The sequence below is a fragment of the Ambystoma mexicanum genome, chromosome 12, assembly GCF_040938575.1.
Source record: "Ambystoma mexicanum isolate Mex_15411 chromosome 12, UKY_AmexF1_1, whole genome shotgun sequence".
Classification (NCBI taxonomy): Eukaryota; Metazoa; Chordata; class Amphibia; order Caudata; family Ambystomatidae; genus Ambystoma; species Ambystoma mexicanum.
In genome coordinates this window covers 649142445-649169466 of record NC_090936.1, presented here as the reverse complement: position 1 = coordinate 649169466, position 27022 = coordinate 649142445, and the positions used below count along the sequence as shown (strand labels likewise).

The 27022-nt window shown below is 47.9% G+C and overlaps 1 protein-coding gene across 1 annotated transcript in view; it reads right to left on the bottom strand.

Moving 5' to 3' along the window:
- RINT1 (RAD50 interactor 1) overlaps window positions 1-27022 on the bottom strand; it is a 1254187-nt gene that overhangs the window by 886098 nt on the left and 341067 nt on the right. Inside the window, exon 5 of the mRNA XM_069629127.1 lies at window positions 3169-3318. Coding sequence (XP_069485228.1) covers window positions 3169-3318 — 150 coding nt within the window. The remainder of the gene's footprint in view (window positions 1-3168; window positions 3319-27022) is intronic.

The following is a 27022-nucleotide window of genomic DNA, read 5'->3' as shown; positions in this document are numbered from 1 at the left end:
TCTGGATAAATTGTAAAGTCCGAAGCGTAGAGGCAGGCAGATATAGAATGAGGCTGTTTCAGTAATCCAGCCTAGCGAGGAGCAGAGCTCTGGAGACAGTGAGCTTTTGGGGGAAAGTGCGAAAATGAAGAATACCTCTGAGGAGGTGCAGCTGATAGCTTGACTTCTTAGAGACGTCGGAGATGTGAGGAGAGAAGGAGAGGGTGGAGCCGAAGATGACACCAAGGTTCTTAGCCTCACAGGAAGGAGCAAGAAGAGGGCCCAGAGTGGGAGGCGAGAGAGAGAGAGAGAGAGAGAGAGAGAGAGAGAGAGAGAGAGAGAGAGAGAGAGAGAGAGAGAGAGGAAAGGAGGGAGCAGGTGTACTGATGAGGAGGATCTCAGTCTTACTGGCATTATATGTACTGGCAATAACATCTAATGTTTATCATACAGACATGGGTAACAAATATCGTTGCATAGATACTCTAAGGGTAGGCCCACAACAATAGTGTTGCCTGCTAGTAAGCCGGTCAGGGGGTAGTAGTTTCTGTTGCACTAGTTTTCTCCCGATCAAGGAAAGTCAGATCTAATCAACCTAATACTGTTAGACCTATCTCTGCCTTAAGCGGATGAGAGATAATGTATCCATTGCTTTACCACAGGGCTAAAAATGTCAATTTGAGGATTGCTAAACCTGAGAGTAATCTCAATCTCCATCTTATTTGAGTACATAAATTAATATTTGAAAAGCTTGGTTTTAAACTCGATTGTGCACTGAAAAGAAAACTGTTGACCAAAAACTTAAATGGACAGGTAAAACCATCACTAAAAGTTGTGATGACGCCCCCTGCTTGGCTCTGAGGCTATCCACTGAAGTGACCAGGGGCTTACCGAAGCTGGTTAATGGACCAAGGGCAAGCAAGGGGAGGATCCCCTTTTCACCCAAACTTAACCCTGGTCATTGGACAGGGGACAGTCACACAAGGTGCAGAAACTGTACTGGCCCTCTAAGAACCATTCATCATGTTATGCAATGGAGAAGGTCTTGTACTGTAGGGCGAACCAGTGCTGGCCCTTTAAGGGCCATTCCTTGTGTTGTACAATGCCAAGAACCTGAACTGTAGGTACCACCTGACACTGATTGGACAATCACATAAGGAGAAACAACATGCACACAGGTTCACATTTAAAAAAATCTTTGTTGCAAAGCAGCTCTTCTGAATCTCTGCTCTAGTCACAGCCCCACTGAGCTCAGCAGTGTCTTTGTACATGCACAATCACAAATGCAGCTAGAATCAAGGAAGGTGCACCGACATTTTGAAACCACGATCCACCCATATTTGGAATAACTAAATCACACAGCGTAACACCTGCAAGAGGGAAAAGCTTAGAGGGAACCAACACCTTTCAAGAGCTACCTAGAAGCTCCAGGTGCAAACCATTACCCAACAATGAGGCCTGGGGGAAGAACAGAGTCAATATAAACCCTGGTCCCAAACTAAAGGGTGAGGGTGTTTGGCGAAGAAGCTGGCAGCGGGAGATTGGAGGGGGTTGGACAGCAAGGAATCTGTTTTAAAGTAGAGTGGCTAGAGGGGGAGATTGGAGATGAGAGGGGGAGATGAGACATCAGGTGGAGGTTGGGCTGAGAGATCGGGAGGAGATTCGGGTAGGACACTAGGAGGAGATTCGGGGAGGACACTAGAAGGAGATTCAGGGTGGACACCAGGTGGAGATTAGAGTGAAGAGTCAGAAGGAAGCGCAAGGTCATGGCGAGCAAGAATAAGAAGGAATACAAGATCACGCTTGGCCCAAGGAAGAGGGAAAAGGGTGAGATACTGATGTGAAGGGCTGATAGGAGGAAACAAGCATGTGGCGCATAACTTGAAGGAGAAAGACTAGAATAGGAGTATAGATATAATGCAGAGTGAAGAATTTGGGACCCTAAGAGAGGGAGATGAGTCTTCTTAAACACGCCTGTGGAAACTAGGGAAGGCAAACGCAGGTGTATCTCTCACAAATTGCTGAGAAGCTCCACCATTATCAACAGCTCGTGCAGGAGACACACATCTCTACAGTGAATGTGGGGACCCAGAAAGAGTACTTTAAGAGGCTGAGTGACAAGAAGGAACCCGGAAACCTTGTGAATTTTCTATGGAAACCATTACACTAACTGCTGAAAGCGACAATTCTGACACTTTGCTTTGAGTATGACCCAAGGGGGCAGTCTTTCAGCTGAATAAAATCTGTTTTGACCTCAGCTTGTGTTGTGTCTCTTTGTGGACCACACTTGGCTGTATGACAAAGTAAAGGAAACCTAAATTCGGAACCAAAGTTATACCTCAAAAAAACGGAAAGGCTCTAATGTGAGTCAAAAGGCTTTGCTATAATCCGGCGACTGAGGTGAAAAGCAGTTTATTATGGCAACATGTGCACAGCGTTACTTGGATTCTTTACTTAATTAGACCTAGGTTTCTAAAGAAGGTTTTAATGAGACTGGGAACCACATCAGTTAGACATTACAAAAGTGCTTCATAGTAGTCCACTTAAAGTCGTGAGATATTCATTTCTTTTAAATGTTTTTGAAGTGTGTGTAGACAAAGACGTGTCAAATAGAGACAAGGATGCAGTAATATTCCCCCAAATGACACATTTTTCACATTTTAGCAAAAACACTGGATGAAGAATCCCTTCAGCAACCATTTTATCTCCTTCTTTGCTTTAAAGAACGAGGAACGAGGGCACTCTTTTTACATGGAGGGGAGAGAAAATTGGTCTTCCAGTCCGAGTACTCAATAGCGTGTTCACTGAGGCTCAAGTCAACAAATTATTCTTTTTTAATGAAGATGTATTACTACCAAAACAAATATACACCCATGAGGAGCAAGCTGAGACTTCCAAACACATTTCACCTATTTACGTGTAGCAAGCAGCAATAAAGGTCAGAAAGGAATCTGGAAACAATGCCTGTATAAAACAGAAGAGAAATGATTGCTTTACAGTGCCAATTCAAATTGAGCCAATGCATTTCTACATAGAGGCATATTCCAAAGAACAGCTGGCTCTGAAAGAGATACCATGCATTAGAAATACATTTTGCCTAAAGTTCACTGTACATTCTTTACAAGATGGGTTGTTCACATTTGCTAATTAATACAGCTGCAACATGACATTTTGAAGTGAAAAGGATACGAGGTTTGTAATTTCAAAAGCTGGCAAAACAGTACTTCTAAGTTACTGAGCAATTCCACCGAACTTGATGGTGAAGACAAAGCCGGGGACTGACACTGCAGTGGTCCAATGAAAGGCCAGTGAAGTTGATTCAGTATCTCTTCAAAATCACTGTAACACAATAGAATATTATATAGAACATTATAGTTAACTTTAACTGTAGTTCTCCAGGATTCGTAACTTTCAAAGAATGACATGTTAGGAACAACTTCCAGTCTTCAAGCTGGGAATTCCTCTGTGCATGAAATACAAAGTTATATTACAATCACATTAGAACTATCACCCATCCGCATAACTGGTCCTTTTTCATTGGGCAATAGGTAGATAGAATATACTCTACAACACCCACTGAATTTTTCTTAAAATCAAAAGTACTCAAAACTGAAAGGTTACCTATGAATCTATGACAGAGAGAAGGTGGGGGCAGGCAGCACCATGGAGAGGGAGAGCTTTTGCAGGGAGAGACATGCGAGGAGAGAGGGATTTGAATGGAGAAATATGAGGAGATGGTAAAATGGTGACCGCAGGCAGACAGACAGAAGGCGGGCATGGTATAGATATGTAGAAAATGTCATGATGACCAGAACACGCAGTGATTGAAAAGTAGAGTACATGCAGTGATTGAAAAGTACAAGTACATGCATCACAGACATTTAGGCACTGCTCACATTAAGAAATGCTGACAGACAGAAAGAGAGGCATTATAGCTTAGAGTGACGAGTGTAACCATAGAGATTTATGTACATCATTGAATAGTATAACCAGAGCTGAGGAGATTAGAGTTTTTAGATGTAGATGGAGATGACTTGGAAAGAGACGTTTGGTTGGCATGAGATCGAGAGGCGAATGAAAGGAAGTTGCCATTGAGGGCGAAGTGTTTTTGGTGCAGCAGAATCCAATGGCTTTGGGAGTTCGGAAGCTTGGGGAAGCATTCTGATGAGAGCAGAGTTCGAGAGCTTGGCAGTGGCATTGAGGCAGTTCGAGTGAGCAGACTGGCAGAGTGAGCTGGAGAGGGAAGTATTGATCTGAATAAGACACTTGTATGGGGAATTAGAACAGACACTCACACAGAGCTTCGGCTGACATGATACATGGGTAATCAGACAGGGTTTGTCTTAGAGAGAGAGTGTGAAGTATGGAGAGGAATGGTGTGGAATGGAGTTGCTATTAGATTGCTTTCATTAGAAGCCTGTAAGGCTTATAGTTATTGCATTGCTGGTAGATTTGCATCTAAAGCATAAAAGGTGCAAATTTGAGATTTGCATTATAGTAGTGTTTGCATCATGCATTGCTATGTATGAATAAAAGTGTTTCTATTGTTGAATCGATTCATGTGTTTTCTTTGTGTCTGTCATGATGCCTGCCCCCGGAAGACCAGGCCCAGCAGCCCCGGAAGCAGGCATCATGCCACTTGGAGCATGCCCAAAAGCCCCAGTTAGGGGCTGTTTGGGTGCAGTCCTGGCGCCTATGGCGCCAGGTTCATTATTGATAACTTACCTGAAGCAGACCATGCTGCATACTCACCTGAGGCAGACCATGCTGCATGAAGACTCAAGCCAAATGAGGCTTAAGAGGGACTATTTTACTGAAGGGACTATTTTGTTACTTGGGTGGGGCTGTGGAAGAATACTTACCTGGAACTTCTTCCAAGGCTATTTAAACCACGCCCAGACAGCCACACGTACTTCGCGTTATTCTGCTTGCTGCAGCGTAACGCTCACCGTGTTTTCAGCAGCTCCAGTCTTCAGCCACGCCCGCTTCAGTCCTGGGACTCCTGAAACAAGAAGAAAAGAAGGATAAAGGTTAGAACAGGAGTTTTAACTTTAATCCTTACCTGAATCCTGATCCATTTCGCCACAGAGCTGAAAGACAGAAGTCTTTGAAGCATCGCTTCGCATTCCTACGGCGCCACGCTGAACTCACCTGCTTGGCGGTACTTCAGCATTCCATCACGCTCTCTCCATCTCGCGGCCGCCCTCCGACACCTAAGGAGACAAAGACAGCAAGGTGAGCAAGGGGACTTTCTAAGGCTATACAAGCTACCCCCAAGGACTTAGCTGATTTACCACGGGGGGTACTCACCTCATCTCGGGTCGGCGCAGTCAACTCTGCTTCATCGCCGTACCCCGGCCCCTAAGGGGAAAAACACAATAGACTTACCTGAATCTTACCAATTGCCATTTGGAAATCTTCAAGTGGATTAATCGGCAACCTGCAAGGAATCGGACAGAGTGAAGATCAGACATTTGAACTCTTATGAACAATTGGACTTTAGAGTCAATACTGGAACTCACCAATTCCTCTATGCCAGTGAAGTAACTGGTCATCAACGCGCCCCTGCGGTCGACGCAGGATGGAGAGCTCATCCTTCCAAACCATTAGGTGAGACTAAGGAGCGGACATCAAGAGTGATCTGTGTGAAGACAACGGGAGTGGGGAAGGTGGGTTGACACTCAATTCCACGGGTGGTTAATTCCTCTTCTTCTCCTTTGCAGAAGAATATTCCTGCGAGCCAGACAAACTAGGCTGAGTGGGCCAGTCCAGTAAGTCATCTCGGCGCTACACGTCACGCTGGTGGAAACAACAGCGGCCCAGTTCTGGTCGACGCCCCCGTGGGAACCAGGTGAGCGTAACAGTGTCTTATGTTAGTGTGTCCATAGGAGTAAGATAGGAGTAACACAGTGCACAAAGGCCCTGAGATACAAGAGCAGGGGGGGGGCATAGTGATCCACACCCCCCTAGGAGTTTGTCTAGGTTTGACAAATGGTCGCCCAGGCGGGGCTAGACCAGAGGTAAATATGTTGCACTTTTCCACACTAACAGATTTTTTTCTGTAAGAGAACATAGAAAGAAAAGCAATGCAGCACAAGTGGCACCCCTTTCACAACAGCATACGGATACAGGAAAGGAAAGAAACTCTGTAAATAGCAAACTGGACACCCTGGAAGCCAAAATGGAAGTATTGGTGAACAATTTTTCCGCCATAAAAGATTACATACAAGGACATATTATGAACCAAATAAAATACCACTGCATGTGTACCCCTTCCACATTTCATAGCCCGCCATCCTCCCAAAATCTGTGTGATCACAGACGTTACGATGTTACCTCAAATCATTTCCACCCCTCACAACCAACTTGTACAATCCCCAATTCCCCACAATACTGATCCACTTCTGCTACCCCTTCCCTTTCGTAATAGTATCTATGAATGTGTGGAAATGAAGGTTGATATGTAAATTGTTCCAGTTGAGTGTATATGTGGCTTTTCCTTTGTTTTAAAAATCCTGTTATGACTCAACGGTGCACACTACTGGTGGGAATGATCGCAATTAAGCAAAAGGGAGATGTCCTACGGACACCGCACTTGGCCGGCCTATCTGCATTCACAATGGAGGCATCCGTACCACACCAGTACGAACCGCATGTCTGCATTTAGTGAACCACCTACAAGTAGTTGTGGGAGGAGACATGTGCCCGTTGCACAAGCACGCGCATGCGTATCTCTTCCTCTGTCTCCTGGTAACACTGCCCCTGTCCAGAATATTGTCATGATCCCAGTCAGAAAACCTAGTCTTCACTCAAACACTCAGGCTAGGCAGAACACATTACAGCAATCAACCGGTCAAAGGTGGGTGCTAGCCTGGCACATATGGCATTTATACCAATCACAGCATCCAATCCCATAAACTTCCATGGATTTCAATAGTAATTCTATACTCCAAAGATGGCCACCCTGGGGACCCATTTACAAGCTGCAGCACAGGAGTATTCATTTGTCAATGGGGGCTACTTAAGCCCCGCCTCCGCTGGAACGTGCGCTTCGCATCTGCTCCGCTGACAGCGGTGTAACGTTACCAGCGTTTTCCTCAAAGAACCCAAAGAAACCAAAGATAAGAGAAATATCAGTTCTTGCGACAATTACAGAGCATCACAGATAACAGATAAGACTTACCTGACAGAAGTTTTCCTCCGCTGCTGTCATTATCGTTGAAGAATATGTGTCCGTTTGCAGCATCTTCTCAGTCAGAGGTTTCACATGCAGCCACAACATCTTCCGAAGGTTTTCCCTCAGCGTTCCGAAAACCTGCAGAAAACACAAAAGGTATCTAATGATAGAAAACCGAATTTAACAGACTAAAAGAGAAGATGTTTTTAATGTGCTTACGTACCTGAAGTTTCCTCAAGTTATCACCTCACAGTTGTTACCGCGCTCCACTGTTGAAGGTTGCAGTTACTCTGAATTGGCGAAACTATGTTTTAACTTTTTCTTATCCTTAGTAACGTCGCAGCCATTCTGCATATATAGTTTCTTCATCAGAAAGAAAAACTCATCTTTTAAAGCGCGCATCCTTCTTAGTCAACGTTCCAAATACCTAGTGTTAGGGAGAATTCTCTCTTTAGGCTGAATTTCCTAACCTAGTGAGTCCCCCAGCAGCTTTGCTGGATTTCTGGAGTTTGTTTTTTCTCCTGCCAAGAGTGAGACTCTTTTTCTCCCACTCTTGGACATGATTTATGGTGTTCCTTTGACTGTCAATGTGTTTTATGGGCTCCTTTACTCCATAGGGTCTCATGTGTTTTTACTATGAGTGTTACACAGCACCCTCCGTGCAGTAACACAGGGGTGTCATAGTGACACCCAACCATAGACTCCATACCCTGGGACTGACTACTGTCTCCCAGGGCATGTAAAGTCACCATTGGCTTTACTAGTCCCAAATTATTAACAGAAACCGGTACAAACCATCATAGTGGACGTACTGGTCGGGGCAATTCGATTGCCCCGGGGTCTGTTAGTCGAGGGGGCACGTCTCCGTCCCCCCTGATCGAGTTTTGGCTGGTGGCAGTGGAAACTACTTTTTATATTCGACCGCAAATATTTCCCTATGGGATTTTCCCATTGTTCGAGGCTACCAACTTTAATTATTTAATTCTCATAGCCTCGAACATACCGCCGGTTTATTTAATTAATATTAATTCGCCGGTTGGTATTTTTTGCCAGGACTCGATTCTAAAATGACGTTTGTGTTCTCTTCTGTGGCTCCAACCCAAGCCGAGCCCTTTGTTCCACTTTTTGGCGGGCTTCTCCACAGAAGCCTCCAAAAGTGGTGCCACTCTGTCTGGGTACCCTGGACTGAGTTACCTTGGTAACTCAAGTCACACTCTTGTGTGATTGGCCCAAGTGGTGAGCCGGCCGGCTCACCACTTAGCATGTTTGATTGACAGCTAGGCTGAGTGAATGGGGGTAATGCTGCATAAAAGCAGGGCTTTGGGGACTGGAACTTCAGAAGTCGCCATAGGACCTGAGAATCCGACGAGGGAGAAGCTGAGCCGACCTACCACAACGACACCACCGGTGGAGCCCTGCAGAACCTACTCACCATTTCCCGACGACAGAGAAGATCTCCCGGCTGGAGAGGCTTTTTCCCCTGACTGGTGGGCACAACCAGTTTACCTTCTTTTCTTCACACCCCAGACCGGTTTGTGGTCGAACTGCCCGTGCCAAGCACCTCGGCAACCGGATAGCCACTTATCACTGGACCGCGAATCAACGGACCGCTCCTTGTACCTGAGAAACTCTGCGGCTGGTTTCTTCCCTGGCAGTGCAACGGACTCCTGTCTTCCTCCCCGACGAGATCCTCTCTTCCCACGGACAAAGCACCGACTTGCATCCGCTGCCAAGAACAACTGCCCCCGCTGGAGTGTTCTCACCACTTTGAGGTACCGTGTCCGCCAGGCCTCCCTTTCTAAAGATTGCTACAAGGTAATATTAACCCCTTAACCTTCTGGACTGGGCTGGCCGCCTTGACCTTCTAACTGGTCCCTTTCTTTGGTCCAATTCCTTTTTGAACCGTTACAAGACTTTTGTGCACTGCAACCGATTGACCTTGGACACATTTCGTTTTGATCCTCTTAAAGCGGATCCGGCCTACTGACTCTGAATTCACGGTGTTACTTTGCCTTCCTCTCTTGTTGTGTTTGTGAAAAAGTGTTGGGATCTGTTTCAATTTATTCTCTGCTTTTCTCTCCCTCTTTAAAAGGAATTATTAGAGTGCCATCCACGTTAAGCGCTCACCGCTGTCTGAAAAAAAGTGGGGCTTTACTTAAGACTTGTCTAGTATTCTTTTAAGGGAGTGTATATCTTTTAGTGACCGTGTTTTTGAATTGCTTACTATTAGTGCCTGTGTGTTTTTCTAGATGTGGTTTTAAATAAATAATTATATCTCTTTTACACCAAGCCCTGGTCAGTGTTTACTTGTTCTATTGTGCTCTCTTGACCTATTGTGAATACTCTGTATACTGCCTAACTCTTCTTGAGGGAAGTCTGACTGCTCAGCCACAGCTACCAAGTGAATCTATGTGGTACAGACTGCTACCAAGTGGGTTTACTGCCAAACACCTGTAGTCCTAAATCTTTTGCAGTGGTCCCAGAGGGAACTGCACAGGTTTCTGCCTAACACCTAGAACCTGCGAAAAAGGGAAAAGACAAAAGAAATGAGTATGAGAGATATCTCCAACATAGGAATCATTTAAAACTCTTAAGGACTATAGTGTCTTCATCTGCTTACCTACCTAAAGACTCATTCTTTCAAAGATAGACACTCACCTTCAAAGAATTATTGAGTTCTTCAGCATACCAAGTTTAGCGATTGTCTCACCATATCAACGCGCCCCTGTTGAAAGCAGGATGAGAGCTCCACAATTAAAAAACACAGGTGAGAAGGGAATTTAGCACCAGAGTTAGACGGAGGGGGTAATTTGTAGGTGTTTATACACAACTCATCCAGTAGTTATCACAGTTAATAGTTTTTACAGCATATCTATTGTTGTTATCCATCTGTCCTCACAGAAAAAGATTCCTAAAGGTTTCCAGGTATCAGGTCTACAGGCTGAAAGGGTATTACGCTGCCAAAGAGTCCAGGTAAGCCCCGTAGAGGGTTAATCTTCTTCCACTTGCAAGGACCTCTCTGCAGTCAGCCGGGATATCGTACCCTCCAAACTCTAGCGCTGCAGGAGCCAGGCCTGCAAGTTCAGCGACTCCGGGTTGTGATGAAGTATGGCGCCTCCTTCTTTGGAGAGAAGATCCGAGTCCGCCGGCAGCTTGACTGGTGGGGACGCTGACAAGTCCAGAAGGTCCGGGAACCAGATCTGCCTCGGCCACGCCGGTGCGACCCGGATCATCCTGCACCGGGACCTCTTGAGCTGGTTGGCGAGTCGGTGCAGCAACGGCAACGGAGGGAACGCATAAAGTAACAGGCCTTCCCAGGGGAACGAGAAAGCATCGCCCATGCTCCTCGGCTGGGGAAACCTGCTGGCGAACCTCTGGCACTTGGAGTTCGTCGCTGTCGCAAACAGGTCGATGTGGGGTTTTCCCCATCGCCAGAAGAGTCGATCCACTTGATCCTGACGTAGTTCCTACTCGTGGCACGAGCGCAGCTCCCTTCTGAGTGAGTCGGTGATGGTGTTTTTTATCCCTGACAGATGAAAGGGCACCGGAAACATCCCTTGGGCGACGGCCCAATGCCACAGATCCTGGGTTTCCTTGGAGAGGGCTGGGGATCTGGTTCCCCCCTGCTTCCGGATGTAGAACATTGTGGTGGTGTTGTCGGTGAAGATTCTCACCACCTTGCCCTTGAGGGACGGGAGAACACTGCACGGAGCTCCAGGATGTTGATGTGGAGCGTCTTCTCCTCCGGGAGCCAAAGGCCTCGCGCTTGAAGTTGTCCGGTGTGCGCTCCCCACCCTTCCAGGGAGGCATCCGTCGTCACCGTTATATGGTGGGATGGGGTCTGAAAGTCTGTGCCCGCCGTCAGATGAGCACGGGTGCCCAATCACCGGATCGCTCGTCGGAAGGTCTCGTTGAGCGGGATTCTGTCCTCGAAGCTGCCCGTCGCTTGGATCCAGCGGGAGTCGAGGAACTCTTGCAGAGGGCGCATCCGAAGCCTGCACAGGCGCACGAGATATATGCAGGAGGACATCATCCCGAGGAGGGACTTGATGGACCTCACCCTGGCCATGTCCGTGGCCAGCAGGCACTGCACCTTGCCCAGGATGGCCTCCGTCCTTTCTTCCCACGGTGAGGCCAGGCGCGCCACTGTGTTGAGCTTTGCTCCCAAGAACAGTGCGACTTGCGACGGGACCAGGTGGGATTTGGGAAAGTTGATGGAGATTCCCAGGTCCGAGAGCAGCTGGACGGTCTTTGCTGTGTGATTCACGGCAAGCTCCATTGTCCCTGCTCGGATGAGCCAGTTGTCCAGGTAGGGGTAGACGTGGATCCCGTTCAGGCGCAGCTGCGCCACCACCGGTGCGAGGCACTTGGTGAACACTCTGGGTGCCGACTTCAATCCGAACGGGAGGGCCTTGAACTGGTAGTGCCGTCCTTGGACCACAAACCTGAGGAACTTTCGGTGACCTTTCAGAATGGGGATGTGGAAGTACGCATCCTCCAAATCCAACGACGACAGGAAATTGCCCTCCTCCAGCTGTCCCAGCACGTGCTGGAGGGTGACCATACGGAATTTCTGTGCCTTGATGTATTTGTTCAGCCGTCGTAGGCCCAAGATGGGGCGCCAACCTCCTGTCTTCTTTTTTACTAGGATGTACCTTGAGTATACACATATATATGGCACCTTTACTGAGCAACGCCCTCACCTCCAAGAGTAGTTGAGGGACGTGATTTTCCTTCCTGACCACTGGTGGAATGCGGTGGAACTTTTTTAGAAATTCGAGGGCGTGCCCCTGGGCCAGGGCGTCCAGCACCCAACGGTCGGTGGAGATGGACTCCCACACGCTGACTAACTTTGCCAGCCGGCCTCCCACCGGGGTGCTTCGGTGGGGGCCCGACCCCGCTGTCGGTTCAATCTTGCTTGGCGGACACCTTGCCGCCTTGGCCTGCCTGGCGACGACGGTGGGGTCCCCCCCGACTTGCCTTGTCCTCTATAGGCTTCCTGCGACTAGGAGCGGGCCGCTTGGCGGTACGTAGAGGAGCCACCGCCGGCACTCTGCATGCCTCCGGCGCTCCGAAAAGGACGGCCTCCGTTGCCGGAGGACGCCTAGGGCCCTAGCAGTCTCTGTGTCCGCCGTGATGGCTTGGAGGGACTCAGCCACCCTTTTCCCCAAACAGGTTGTTCCCGTCGAACGGCATGTCCAGATGTCCAGCACCTTGGCTTGCACATCCTGGCAGAAATCCGTCGCCTTGAGCCAACCTTGTTGTCTAAGGCAAACGCTGTTGCCTAGCTGGCAGAAACCGGTGTCGGCAATGTCCGTTGCCACCGTAATGGCGTGGTCCCACACCACTTCGGCTTCTTGCAGGATCTCCAGGGCCTCGGCCCTCTCGTCATCTGGTAGGAAATCCTGAACCATAACTCCCTGTCGTAGCGGGCCACGATCGCGAGGGCGTTGGCCGCCTTAATCGTTGTTGCCGGCGACGAGATAACTCGTCCCATTGCGTCCAGCTTCTTCCCTTCGCCGTCCAGCAGGGAAGTTGACGTTGAGACGACGCCCCCCCCCCGCTTTTTCCTTGGCCGCCGCTGAGACGACCGAGTTCGGGGTAGGTTGTGCCCTAAGGCACAGAGGGGCCGTGTCGGGGACCCGGTACTTCTTCTCGTACCGATCCTTCTCGGCAGCTGTCGTAGAAAGGTTCTTGAGAAGGGTGAGACCCTCGTCCCAGATGTCACCCAGCAGAGACACAGCGAGGACTGACTTCCTCCTGGCCTCGCGCATTTGGTAAAGGAAACCTTCCTTCTTCTTCTCCTCGGGGCAGAGCTGAAAAAGCTCGGATGCCCTGGCGATCATTGCGTGGAAAGATCCGATCTCATCGGACGGGGAGGCCCGGGCTGGTGATGGGAGCTCCGTCCCTTCGTCACCGCCGTCGTCGTCGGTACCCGTCGTGGCCGTGTCTGTTCCTGTGTCATCCCCAGGGACGGGGGACGTGGGTAAAGGCCGCGAGGGCTGAGAAGGCGGGGCTGGGTGGATCCGTCTTCTCTTGTTCGGGGGGCTTCCTGCCGGGACCGGCTCTGGTTCCTCCGCCGGTCCTGGTACCGGGTCCTCTGTCTGTGGTAAGGGCAATCTCGTCCTTATCTCTGAACATAAGGATTGTATCGCCAACAAAATGGCCGCCGAGTTATCCTGCGGCTCCCGAAGCGACGCTAGCGACGGCTGACTAGGACCCTTGCCAGTGCTGCCGTCACTTTCATCGTCACCCTCATCGGGATCCCTCCCGTGGGGACGTGCCTCCTCGACGCCCTTATCGAGGCCCTGTAGGACTTCTGCCAACTCCTCCTCGGATGTTGTGTCCGTGTCCACAATGGCCACCGCCCCCCCTCTTTTTCCACCGGGGTCTTCACGGGAGTCTTTTCGATAGGTCTGAAAGAGGCTTCCCTCCGCGGAGGCAGGGAGACTCTGGGCCCCGAGGTCGCCTCCACTGGTGTAACCTCCACAGGCTGCGCCAGGGCCGCCGCGACTCCCTCGATAGAGGCCTTGGCCGGGTGAATCAAGGCCTTCACCGCTTTAGGCGCATTTGAGGCCTTCACCCTGGGGGGAGGGTCACCACCTCGCTCCCCCTCGGCCGAATCCTTCGAGATCGACCGGGGCCTTTCCAGAGGCTTACCCAGGTTCTCAGATTTCCTCTTCCCCGAACCAGAGCGTTGGCTCGTGGTTGATGGTGCCGGGGAAGGCGCACCCTGCCTGGCAGCCGAAGAGCCCGACCTTTTGGCGCTCCCGGTGCCCGCGGACTCGCGGTGCTTTGCCTTCTGTTGGGCCCCCGTCGCCGGGGCGTCCTCACAGGACTTAGAAGACCGCTCGGACTACTTCTTCTTCTTCTCACCTGACGGACTCCTTCCTTCCAGCCAGTTGGAGAGACGAAGGTGTCGGTCCCTGATGGTCCGTTCTGACATGTTCCTCCAAAACGCACAGTCCTTCTCCACGTGCGTTTTGTCCTCATGAAGGCAGTAGAGACATTTCGAATGCTAGTCCTCCTTGAACACATTCTGTAGCTGGCATCCAGGGCAGACCCTGAACAGCTTTCCGGCGTCAAGCTTCCTTTCTCCTGGGCCATTTTCAGGTAGGCCGCAGAAACTTCTGGAATCCTCCAAGAAGGGTAACTCGACAAAATATTCACCCTTGAGGGGCGTAGAAATATCCGACATGGATCCCCGTTAATCGGATGTAGAGACGGTGGAGCTTGAGGCTCTATTTGACCGAAAAATGAGAAATTCTCTTTGAAAAAGCGCGAAAATGCAGCAAAAACTCGAGAGCTAAGCACGAGGACTCCCAACACTTGAGCGTGCGATAAAAATCTGAAGATGGCTGCCAGAGGCGGGGCTTTGGGAGAGGACAGTCATTGGCTGGGGGCAGTATGACCCAGAGACCAGTGATTGGTTACTACTGAGAAAGACAGATCAGAAATGAAACTGATACTGATTTTTTCTTTACCGAGGATTCCCAGCCCGATGACCGGGAATATTCATGAGCATGTGAATCTATGCCAGACCCTATGCTGGAGAAATTCAGATCTCTCATTTCGTTGTTCCAGCTAGCCTAAGTAGTGACCTTCAACCTTCCAAGGTTTGTGCTCTTGAAGCATATGTGGACAGTGGTGGGATTGGAAACTACATGGATTACGAACTAGCAGGCAAGATGGGTTTTGGTATGCATCCAAAGTCTGTAATAGAGTGTTGGAGGACACAATCCATTCAAAGAACAAGTTACTTACCAACTGGCAACGTTCTTTCGACTGGATGTTCCTCCAACGCATTTCACATCTTTGACATGTAATGTCCACAGCTGTGCACTTCGGAATCTTTTTTGGCAGAGGGCGTCCTGCGTCAATGGTGTCGTGTCCATGTCCCTCGAGGGCCTCTGTCGAGGATGACATCACAGGATGTTCTAAATAGGAAGCACAGCGCCGGTAGCCTCAGTTTAAGTTTTTTCCCCCAGAACGTGTGACACCATTCAGATGCCTGCTGGACTGCATTTAGCCTTGCGGAAACGGAAGCTGCAATCGCATGGGAAATTCTCCTGAGGGGCAGGCTGGGAGGGCGATGTGGAATGTGTTGGAGGAACATCCAGTCGAAAGAACGTTGCCAGTTGGTAAGTAACTTGTTCTTCGAATGGATTGTGTCCTCCAACACATTCCACATCTTTGACAGACTCCCAAAACAGTACCAGTAAATGGAGGAGGGAAAAGAATTTAGAATACCCAATTAGATTGCGGAATAAAGAACCGCCTTCCCAAAGGCCATATCCTGACCATGGATTGTATCCAGGGAATAATGTTTTACAAATGTATGGATTGAAGCCCAAGTAGCGGCATCACAAATATTCCCGATAGGTACACCCCTGCTGGAGCGCATCGACCGCGCAGAATATCTGATCGTGGCATTTAGGCCGGCAAACAAACAGTTAAAACTTGGATGATTTACAAGGATTTTGGATTTAATGAGATGACACGCATTATAACCAAGGGACCTTATTCAAGAGACTTCATAAACAGCGTATTAATACGAGAATTTTTCACGAAATAATCAAGCTCCAGGAGAGGAAGCAATTCCTCTGGTATGACAGGCCTAATTGCTGTTTGGTAATCGTTGGACCATTCAATCAACTCAGGCAATATAACCTAATGACAGACACACCAAAAAAAGTTCTATTTTTGATAAGTTCTTTATGATTTAGGATCATTCAGGCCCAGCCTTGAAAAGGACCCAAGTGGGTCGAAACACGTGTTGGCTTTCTAAATGGGCTTTTCAAATATATCATGTGTTTGGCTTATCAAATGGGCTTTGCAAATATACCATGTGCTTGATGGGCTTCTAAAATTTGCTTTGTAAACATTTCATGTGTGCAATTAAAAAAGTAACCCTACAAGGGCTGCATAGATTTTGTGTTGGCATTTTGCTCATCAGAAGAAATCTCTTATGACTGTGGCACTGTTCTATATACTCAAACAGTGAAAGCGCACACTCCTTTCAAAACATTGAGAATCTTATATCCAGTGCAGGTTGGGATTCTCCTGCATATGTATGGTGGTGCAGCAGTCACATCTCTCTAGGATCAACTTTTTCATATATATATCAAATTTCTTTGTATTTTTCGAATCCTTAGCGCCCATTACCTGGCAAATCCCACTCAATACTTAGCTAAAAACATCTTCTTGCCTAGCAATGTGAAAGGGGATTGTACTGTGAAAATACAATGTATGAAATGTTTCTATTCAGCAGATTTTCTTCCAATTCAGAACAAAAATAAATAAAAGTAAATTAAACTTCAGTGGCTGCATGGGGGGAGGAATCAGCCCAAGACAGGTTTCTGCTGAGAGGATAACAGAAACAAAAGGGCCCCTCTCACTAGATACTAACACCCCAGTGATAATTACTAGGTTGGACAGAATCTGGTCTGGGCTGAGCCCTCTACAGTGGAATTTCCAGGACACTGACGTGCGAAGTGGAGAAGGGGCAATAAACCTTCAATCAAGCTGGGAAAACCCCATCCTCCCGCTGGGGGAAGTGACAGTTGGTGGTAGCTGAAAAGAAAAAAAATGGGCCAGTGTAGGACAAAGAATGCCCATTTGTTTCAAAAGACTATTTTATTAAGAAACTTTGAAGATGGTTATCTTTGCAACATGACTGCAAAAATGTAAACATTTAGTAGTTTAAATGTGATTTTTGTGGCTTTCAAATAAGAGGTCTTGGCTGTCAATAACATGTGTGGGACACGAACGCCTGAAGAATGTAAATCATGGGGAAAGGACACATGATGGAATGTTAAAAATTAAGAGAAATAGGCCCCATGATAGTATGTACGCACGTGTAAAGTCCCAGAATTTTAGGCTGAACATTTCACACTGAAAATGACCAAAGATTATTAAACGTACAAAGCAATGTCACAGATTTCAGGGTTGGACTGCAATGGTCTGCACAAAATATGTAACCTGTTTATGTAATTTGCTAAGAGACTTCGCGCCTCATTACACGGACGGCGGTGGACCAAGGTGCTATTAGCACCTTGGTCCATGCCGGTAAAATACCGGCACCGCCTTGGTGGAAAGGGGAATTACCGCCCTATTCCAAGGTCGGTGGGGCGATAATTCCCCCTTCCCCCATTGCCCTTCCCCATTCCCATTTTTGCCCCATAGGGCATAATGGGAATGGGGAAAGTCCTAATTACGGCACCGCAAATTGCGGTACCGTAATTAGCTCCCTGGTCCCTTTGCGGGTTGGTTTTTAAAGCCTGCAAAAAGCAGGCATTAAATTCTCCAACCCGCAAAGGGACCTCGTAGTAAGGCGGTAAGGGTTAACGGTCACCGGTACCATTAACGGTGACCGTTAACCCTTACCGCCGTCCGTGTAATGAGGCCCTTCAACTGTATAAATGTACCATTTGTGGCAAAATCGATTTTAGCCAAAGTAACTGTGGGAGGTTTTTGAACATTGTAAAACTGTGAGGAATAAGGGCAGGAAGCGCACAGGAGTAACACGTTTTGTTTCTTAAACCTCCTAGGCAAAGTACGGAAGCAAGACTACAATTCCCAGCAAGTCACGGGGGGCTTGTAGTTCAAGTCTCGGCCACAGGTGTATGTCACGTGCGCGTTGCCAGCTGCAGTGATTGTGAGCAGCATAAAGGGCAACGAGGCGTAAATCAGGTGTGGCTTATTAACGATCTGGGTGCGGTTGGTGTGAGGAGCAGGTCGACGGAGCGCTGCGGAGCCATGGACGGCGAAGCTCTGTCCCGTTGATTGCTGCAACGAAGCTTCGCACGATGGACCATTGAAGCCGCCAGCGTTCACTCGCACCGTGCAGAGCAGGCGGACCGGCTGCGACTCACAGCGTGCTACAAACACTCCGAGGTGTCCCAAGGGGCCCTCGGAGATCAGATAAGTGCTGCAGCCATTGTGGGGTGGGGCTCGTTATGTACTTGCTTTTACCCGCATTGGATTTGTGCCTGGCAATCACGGAAGGTCTGAGTTGGTTGCTGATAGTGGGTTTGTCACCATGATGCGAGAACTTCACTAAGTGCTTATGTGGGCATAATCTCGCCTGTTTAAACTTCAAGGACATGAAGTTACGTGTTTGTGCATTGCATCAAGCTTGCCTTACGGGCCATGTGTTTTGTCCTTCATTTATGGAGAAATGCCACTTGTCCTGTGTTCATCCCGCTTGCTACTACATGTGAATGTTTGATTCTCTGTGCATACGTATTAAGGTGTGTCTTGGGTTATGCTTCAGGATGTTTAGGTATTAAGGAAACAGGAACCAGACAGGCAGGGTTCTTTCCCAGTACTTCCCCCTACCTATCCAACTTAGGTTTGCCCTGACCCTTTTTTCGGTTTTCCTAACTTCCTAACTTCCCTTACCACATCCACAACCTCTCCCTAACTCCTCTTCCCCCCACTGGCTACCACGTGGTGTCCTGTGTACTATTTCAGGCACCTGTGCCAACCACGGTGGGAGGGTCGAATTCATTCGGCTTCTGTGGTTCGGGGGAAGAGTGTCGAGTCCTCTCCTCCCTCGTAAGTGTGTTTCGACAAAACATCACATCAAAAACCTGACATCCTGTCCTTGAAATCCAACCAGCTAAGAGCGAGGCGGGGACTAGCACCCCTGACCAATCCAGTGGGTTAGAGGTGTGTTTAGCTAAGCCTGCCCAGCCATATACTTCTATGATATCACTATGCATTATAACTCTAGACACACACACACTCTTCCTGAAGTTCCTGCGCTGCATTCCTGATCTGCTCCATTCATCTTGCTGATTCCAACTACAAGGCCAAAGCATTGCTGACCCTACTCCAGAGCCCACTGCAAAACCCAAGCATAGCAGATTCCTATCCCAGAAAGGCCAGTGATCCGGAATCAACCCACTAATCTCCCATTAAAAAGGGGAAAGCTGTGGTACCTTTTGCATCCTGAAATCAGCCTGGCTTGCTTCCCACTAACTGCTTACCCACTGACTGCATCCAGCGGTACCTGTGCCATCCAGTGACCCATATTGCCCAGCTGTTCGCTACCCGGTGACCAGACCTTGCCCAGCTGACTTTTGCTAGGCATGCCACCAGGTGGTGACCAGACCCTGTTGACTGTCCAAAAATCCCAAAACCAAAAAGTGGACTATGAGTATAATCTCCACCCCATAGAAACACATAGCCTATCTTGTCTTGCCTTTGTCCTTATCCCACTCTCTAAGTAGTCATATTTATACCCTGGTAACTTGTTGAAACTGTTAGAATTATCCTTGTATCCTGTCCTTAATGTTTAAGTGCTAGCGCCATCTCTTTTCAATTTTGTCTGGTGTAAATTATAAGCCCTTAGTTATATTTGGAGTAATCAAACTAATTTCCATATATTTTATTGTTGGGGTTGAGCACTGGGGGGACATGGTTGACCTCGCAAATCAACCTTGGAGATTACTGTGTTCCTCTTTAACAATATAGTCCAGATAATTCGGTTTTAAGTAACATTTTCCTTTCTCGCAAAACCAAAGTTTTCATTTTAACTGCTCTATTTTTCCTAAAAACAAACCTCACTCTACCTTCCAAACCTCTACCACCCAACCCAAAAACCATACACCAAATCAGAGTATTTCACCCGTTTTTATTATAAACCGTTTGTGTAAGTTAAAGTGGGAATTGAGAAAATTGCAAGTTTTCCAAGGTATCATTTGGCTGTAGCATGCTCTAAACTTTCCACTCAATTTCAAATTGTATGCCTGTTGCTGATATCTTGCCTTGGAATTGCCAGTGATATAACCTACCTGCTATTGTGATGTGATAAAACATATGTATATTATAATTTAACCACACATTAATTATTTGTAAAAAATGTGAGTGTTATTTTATGCCTTTGCGAAGGGTTCAAAGGTTTGCCTCTTATTCTGTAAGGGAAGCTCGGATTTTGACACTGTTTTCTGCCTCTTATCCCCGACTACCTGCTGCTTCTTTCTATCCACTCAGAATCTGATTAATTGTGGGTTGAGGGAACATTGCAGGGGGAACCTTCACTTGGGTGCTATCTTTCCTAAAATCAAAAAGTGCTCCTATTCAATTGTGCAGTGTTTATGTTCTAGGACAAGGTTAACCAAGTGCATTGCTTCCATGTTTATTGTAAATATCACCCGATTGGGGATTGCTGCCCCATATTAAAAATGGTATGATTTCTTTTGAATTTTTAAAATAAATAAATATTGTATTTTCACCAACCGGCCTCGTTCATGGTCCATTGTGACCCGGGGTATTTGAAAAAGGGGATGTGATGCGAGTTGTGTATCATCTCAAATTGAATTTGCATAAAATATAGAGAAAGGCATCTCAATTGTGCGCTACACACTAGGCTGAGACCAAGGTGTGTGCCGCCTGATTGAAATCCTTAACACTGTGCAGATCTTGCACAAATGTATCACCCACTTTCAGCACTGTGCGTCTCTCCATCTCTGCCAACCTCACTACAGAGCGTATTAGAGAAAAATAGTACCGCCCCTTCCCGTGAACCACACCCTGAACACCTGATTGGCTAATCCCCACAGTTCCATTTCCATGCCCACAATGCTCAGAAGCGCAGAATGTGGCATGTGCACTTTCCCAGCTACAGCAAGGGCCGCGCCCAAGTAAAGCACAGAGAGTCCTTCTTCCCTTTCCACTGCTCTTTTTGCAGCACTCCCTCAGTGGGTACTGTTAAATATATATTCACACACACATGCACCAATCACACCCAAGACCTCTGCATCCAACACTATCATTTCTATACAGCACTCCATATGTACCGTTAAACATTCAGAGTACAAGTCTCAGGTGAGTCGCAAGCAACTCCAGTAGAAAGTTCTGTGAAACTATCCAAGACTTCTGCATCCAGATTCATCCACATCGCCAGGAGTCGGGGAACAAATGTCAACCAGGGTAGGGGATTTCTCCTTTAGGGGTGGCTCTGAAAAGAGCCTTTAAAAAAAATGTTTTTCTTTTTTACGTGCTTGCACAGAACCTTCTTTGTTTTTGCTTTTTATCTCAGTTGCTGTTATCTTTTCCTCCTTACATTTTTACAGGATTCTCTTCAACGCTTCTTGCATAGTGTAAAACAAAACAGCATTGACAATGGCAGTGAAAGAAATGCCATTTGCATGGAACCAGTGCAAAATTCGCTCATTAATGATGTCATAGTCGGTGGAGAACATCCCAGCACTGCACATAAATTGATACATGCTTCTGTTTATAAGACACCTTCTGACCTATGGCTGGAGACAAATTACACCGGCATGGTCCCAGGCTCCTGTTGGTGGTATGCATGAGAAAACCACCTTGGCAGTGGGAAAAATCTGCATCACTGCTTTCATAAACTTCTTTAGGTGACGGAGCAAATGTCCACACAAAATGTACTCCAAACGCAGAGCTCCATAATGCACCACGACAACAGCAACAGTACCGACAGAGGCCACACATCTGCAAAGGTGAACCATACCACTGAAAATGCACTCATAGAGAGTGCCCCAGAAAGCCTCCACTCCTTCCAATGCAATATTAGCAGCAATGCCTCTTTGCACGGTATACCTGTGCAGATCTTGCACAAAGTTATCACACATGATCAGCACTCTGCGCCTCTCCATCTCTGCCAACCTGAGTACACAGAGTATTGGGAAAACAACTGTTCCGCCCCTTCATATGAAGCACACCCTTGACACCTGATTGGATAATACCCACAGTTGCATTTCCATGCCCACCATGCTGAGAAGAGCAGGATGTGGCACATGCGCTTTCCCACCTACAGTGAGGTCCGCGCCCCAGTAAAGCAGGGACAGTCCTTCTCCTTCCACTATTCGTTTTGCAGCAGTTCCTCATTAGGTACTGTTAAATAGTCACACAGGCATGCACCAAGGACATCCAAGACCTCTGCATCGAACATTATCATTTCTGTACAGCACTCCATATGTACCGTTACACACTCAGAGTACACGTCTCGTGTGATTTCAAAGCACCTCCAGTAAAAAGTTCTCCAAAGGTATCCATGTTTTCAGCATCCAGATTTACCTAGAGCGGCACCCATCACCACAAAGTACAGGTAGCAATATTTTTTGCTCCCAGAACTGTATTAAGTGCAACCAACCAATACTTCAAAGTGCAGTACAGTAGTCAGTAATCCGCACAATGCACACTACACAAGCACATAAAATATCCAGTTCTACCATATACACTTCTATACACACAGTATTTCAACACAGCACCCAGTGCACACACTGCAGGAGTGTTCACTCCATCAGCTCCAGCCATGGACTAAAAACTGTAGGATGTGCTAACAATCACCACACCCATGGAACCAACAATGTATGTGATGCTCACAAACCACACACAGAACGCAAAAAAATGTCAAACCTACTTGTAAGCAGGCCACATAGTTGTCGGTACAAGGGCTCCAGCCATGCATTTAAGATGCTAGGGCCTCACCATACACAACACACCATAGTATACCCCATGTTCAAATGCTCATGTCATGTGCAATGCACTCCCCATCTGCAATTGAGCCTACCAACTTTCACCCTGGCCACATGTTTGCAAGCATGGCTGCATGAGGTTGCATGGGGTGTGTTGAACGGCATGTGGGTGTCTGTGTACATTGTCCATATTTAAATGTGTGATGCTGAGGACTTCCTTTCATGGCGCAATATCGTAAAGCACTTCCTAAAGCAAGGGTCTTCTAAGGGGCAAACCATAGCAAATGCTAATGGTCACATGTGGCCCCCTAATGTGCAACACGTGCAATGACCTACACCATATGGTAATGTAAGCATATAACCTCACTTCGGGTGTTCTACCAAGTGTAAAATGTCCTCCACAACCATTCTTTAAAGGTCACCTCCCTCTGAGAGAAGAAGAGTTAAAACTGCATGGCTGCATTATGTTGTGGTGGCTGTCGTCAAGGCCTAGGCTCTTGGGTGCATGGCTTACGGCCTACGGCCTTTGGCCATGCACCCAGCAGTCTAGGCCTTGCCCACACGCAGTACAAAATAACAGGGCCATGCAGGCAAACATTTGGCCAGGTACCACAAACGTAACATAGGCAGCAGCACTTCTACCCAACCCCTGCACCATAATACAGCGATGCATGCAAACATGTAACAATTAGCAGAATCCACACACATACCACAGTGTCCGCACCCGTACCCACTTCCAGTCACATAGCATTGTATTACTGCCAACCACACCACAAAATCTTCACAACAGTGGCCATGCTCCCAGCACTCCATTAAGTGCACAAAACCAATACTACATAGTGCAGTACAGTACTCAGCACTCCGCGCAATGGACAATACCCAAGCCGATAAAATATGCAGTTAAACCCTATTCACTTCTATGCACACAGTACTTCAACACAGCACCCAGTGCACACACTGCAGGACTGTTCACTCCATTAGCTGCAGCCATGGACTAAACACTGTAGGATGTGCTAACAATCACCACACCCATGGAACCAACAATGTATGCAATGCTGACGAACCACACACACAAGGAAACCATGTCAAACCTACCTGCAACCAGGACACATAGTTGTCGGTGCAAGGCCTCCACCCATGCATCGAATGGGCTACGGGCTTACCACATGCAACACACCGTAGTACACGCTATGCTACAATGTTCATGTCATGTGCAATGCACTCCTCTTCTGCAATTGAGCTGCCAACAGTCACTTCGTTAAGAGGTCAACGCACGAGCTATTGTGCCGTAACGAAGGCTGCCTGCATTCACCACACATGGTAGTCGCCTGTGGAGGGACCGGCAAATTGGCGCAGTACGCACGGATACTGCAGGCACACCACTGTCTTCTTCCACGTAATGACATATCTCAGATGAACCACTTCTCACTCCCCCACCCTTTCCATCCCTTCTTCCCACCACCATATGGTGTAAAGTATGTTTTCCAGGCCCTTTCGGCACCGCACTGTCCTCCAATACGCCATGGCGGCATTTCCCAGAAATGTTGATGCACAGCACGCTTCCCTCCAGCCAACCACCCGCCGCGTCCAATGTTCGCCGACATCACGGCATACTGCAAGCCAATGAGACTTTTGTCCACAGAGCGAACAGGGAAATGGGTCAGCGGATCCAGATATCACACATTTTTTGAGACGTACAGTTGAGTTCTTTGCAACAAATGTACTGGTCGGATTTCCACCGAACACACAAAAGCACGCTTTTGGAAATAAGCCCCCGCTCCAGCCGCAAATTTGGTTAAAATCTGTCTAGCCATTTGGCCTGTTGGCGTGCGCAAAGTTTTTTCCCATTCAGTCTATGGAGAAAAAAAAGTTTTCGGGGACCTCCCCCTATAACTTTCCCCCCCTCCACGAAACCTCACCCAAATTTACCCAAAAATTCAGCGGGCCCCAGATACTTTTTTTTGGCAGAGTTTTATCCAAATTCGTCCACAGTGAGCAAAGTTATAAGCTGCCCAAAAAGTGGTTTTCCTATGGGTTTAGCAACTTAACCATAACTACACGCCCGCTCCCGTGGGCTGTGTAATGTAATTGGTTTTATATGGCACAACCCTTGCTGTGAAGCAATAGAGCACTAGTAATTATCACATATGGCCTTAACATGCTCAATAATCCAATTGTTGGTATAAGGGTTATTGTTTTCTTTTTGTTAAATCTATTAATTTTCACAAAACAAGTAACATGAACAACTACCTCTACCAGCCCCATTCCACCCCCTGTCCAGCCGAGTGCTTACCAATTGTCCACTAGGTCCCTTCTCTTGTCCATGTTTGTCTGTTTCCTCCGGGTTGGTGCCGCATGGCGGACCCCAGCCTTACGCGTTAGTGGAGCACGTAACACAATCATCCCTACCCGATCACTCCTCTCTCCTCGGCCACACCCGCCATCCTCCTCCAGCACAGTCCCAGCCAAATGTCACCCAAGTCCCACCCCTGGTTCACACCTGTCCCTTGCCCCCTAATTGCGCCTCTCGGCAGACAGCGAGTTACTCGATTGCCACTCCTCCACCCTAGTGTTTTGCTCGGTCCTGTGCTTCAGCGGGGAAGTCCCTTTTCCTCATTCCTCATTCCTGTCTTCCTCTCTATGTCCCGCACTATCCGCTGCTCTGCGGCTAGCCACTGCTGTGCATCAGCCAGACACCAGGGGAGTTGCTAGGTCTGGAAAAGACCCGGGGCTAAGCTGATGTCGGAACTGTTGGGACTGGGGGCTAGCTAGTCTTTTGGCTGTAGCTCCTGAGATTCTATCCGGGGCTACAACCAAAAGATCAGGGGCTATAGCCCCCTTAGCCCCCCCCTAGCAACGCCCCTGCCAGACACTGTGCGACAACGGAACACCTCACACTCTTTCAAGCTATTGCCAGCCACAATTTCGGCAGCAGCAGCAAAAAGGTGACCATCTTTTTCTTTTGGGTTCCCCGTTTGCCCCCCGGGCACCACACTCTGAGTAGGCACATCTTGGGGGAACAAGCTATCTGACCTCCCACTAAGACGTTAATCCTTACCACCACCTCCTTCCAATAGGCCGTTATTGGAGGGCATGCCAATACCATGTGCCAGAAGCCGGCTGAGTCCTGTTTACATCTGGGACAATGATGTGGGTGATCCAGATGCATCATATGTAGTTTTTGTGCAGTTAAATAGACTCTGTGCAGGAAGTTACACTGCATCAATGTAAAGCGTGCGTTTCTGGACACCTTTTGTTAGTGTGCATGCAGATTTTCTCCCACGTCTCAGAACTTTCCTCTGGGAATCCGAAACTTCTCTGCCCATGTATCAAATAGCATTAACTTCCCTGCCTCAAAGAGGTCGCCCAGTACCCGGCACCCCTCTTGCGCGCACTTTGCGTCCTCCATGTCTATTATTAGCTCGGCCATCCGGCATCGGCCCTCAAAGGTATCTCAGGGCTGTAGCCATCTCCTAGTCGTAGCTTAGTGTGGGCCCTTTTCCATGCCTCCCTCACCAACAAACTCAGAGAGGAGGCATCTGCCTCTATGGTTTCCCACCATAGCTTTTCCATCCATGTATAATGCCTCTTTGGTTCCCGCAGAAGATATCTGTGCAGCCCTCCCCCTTCCACCACACACCTGGTAGAAAGCTGTAAGTGGGCCACCAAGAAGTAGAGCTCAAAATCGGGTAGGGACAGTGTTCCCTCCCGATATCTCCTACGTTGTGTGGCTAGTGACGTACTGTGGCATTTCCCTCTGCATAGTAGGTCCTGCAATTTTACTGTCTAGAATCTTAAAGAACGAGTCCCTGGCCATGAAGGGGATATTCGCAAAACAGGTAAAGCAGTATGGGGAGTATCAGCATCTTACAGATTGCTATTTTGCCCATTAGGGACAGGGGATGTCTATTCCAGAGGGCAATTCGATCATCTATCCTCGTAAGTGCCCTGCCGACATTCTACTGGAAGGTATCCACCGGGGAGTGATGAATCTGGACACCCAAATAGTGTAGCCGGACCTCTGTTACGTCCTGTATTGCCTTGCCCTGCAAATAACCTAGTGGGAACACCAGTGATTTTTCCACATTAATTTGAAAACCTCCATATTCTGCAGAACCTCCCTTATGTAAGGGATATGTAACCTAGGGCTATGCACATAGAACAAGACATCATCAGCAAATAGGGAGATGATGTGTCTCTGACCACCTTCTCTAATTCCTGCATCGTGGAACTGCACCCAAACGATTCATGCCATAGTCTCCAAAGCTAGGGCGAATAAAATTGCCGATAGCAGGCAGCCCTGCCGCGTTCCCCTCCCCAGTTGCTCACTATGCAGACCACCTTTCCTGTCTTTACTGATGCCATAGGTTCCTGGTACAGCAACCAAAGCCATTTTAGCATATTT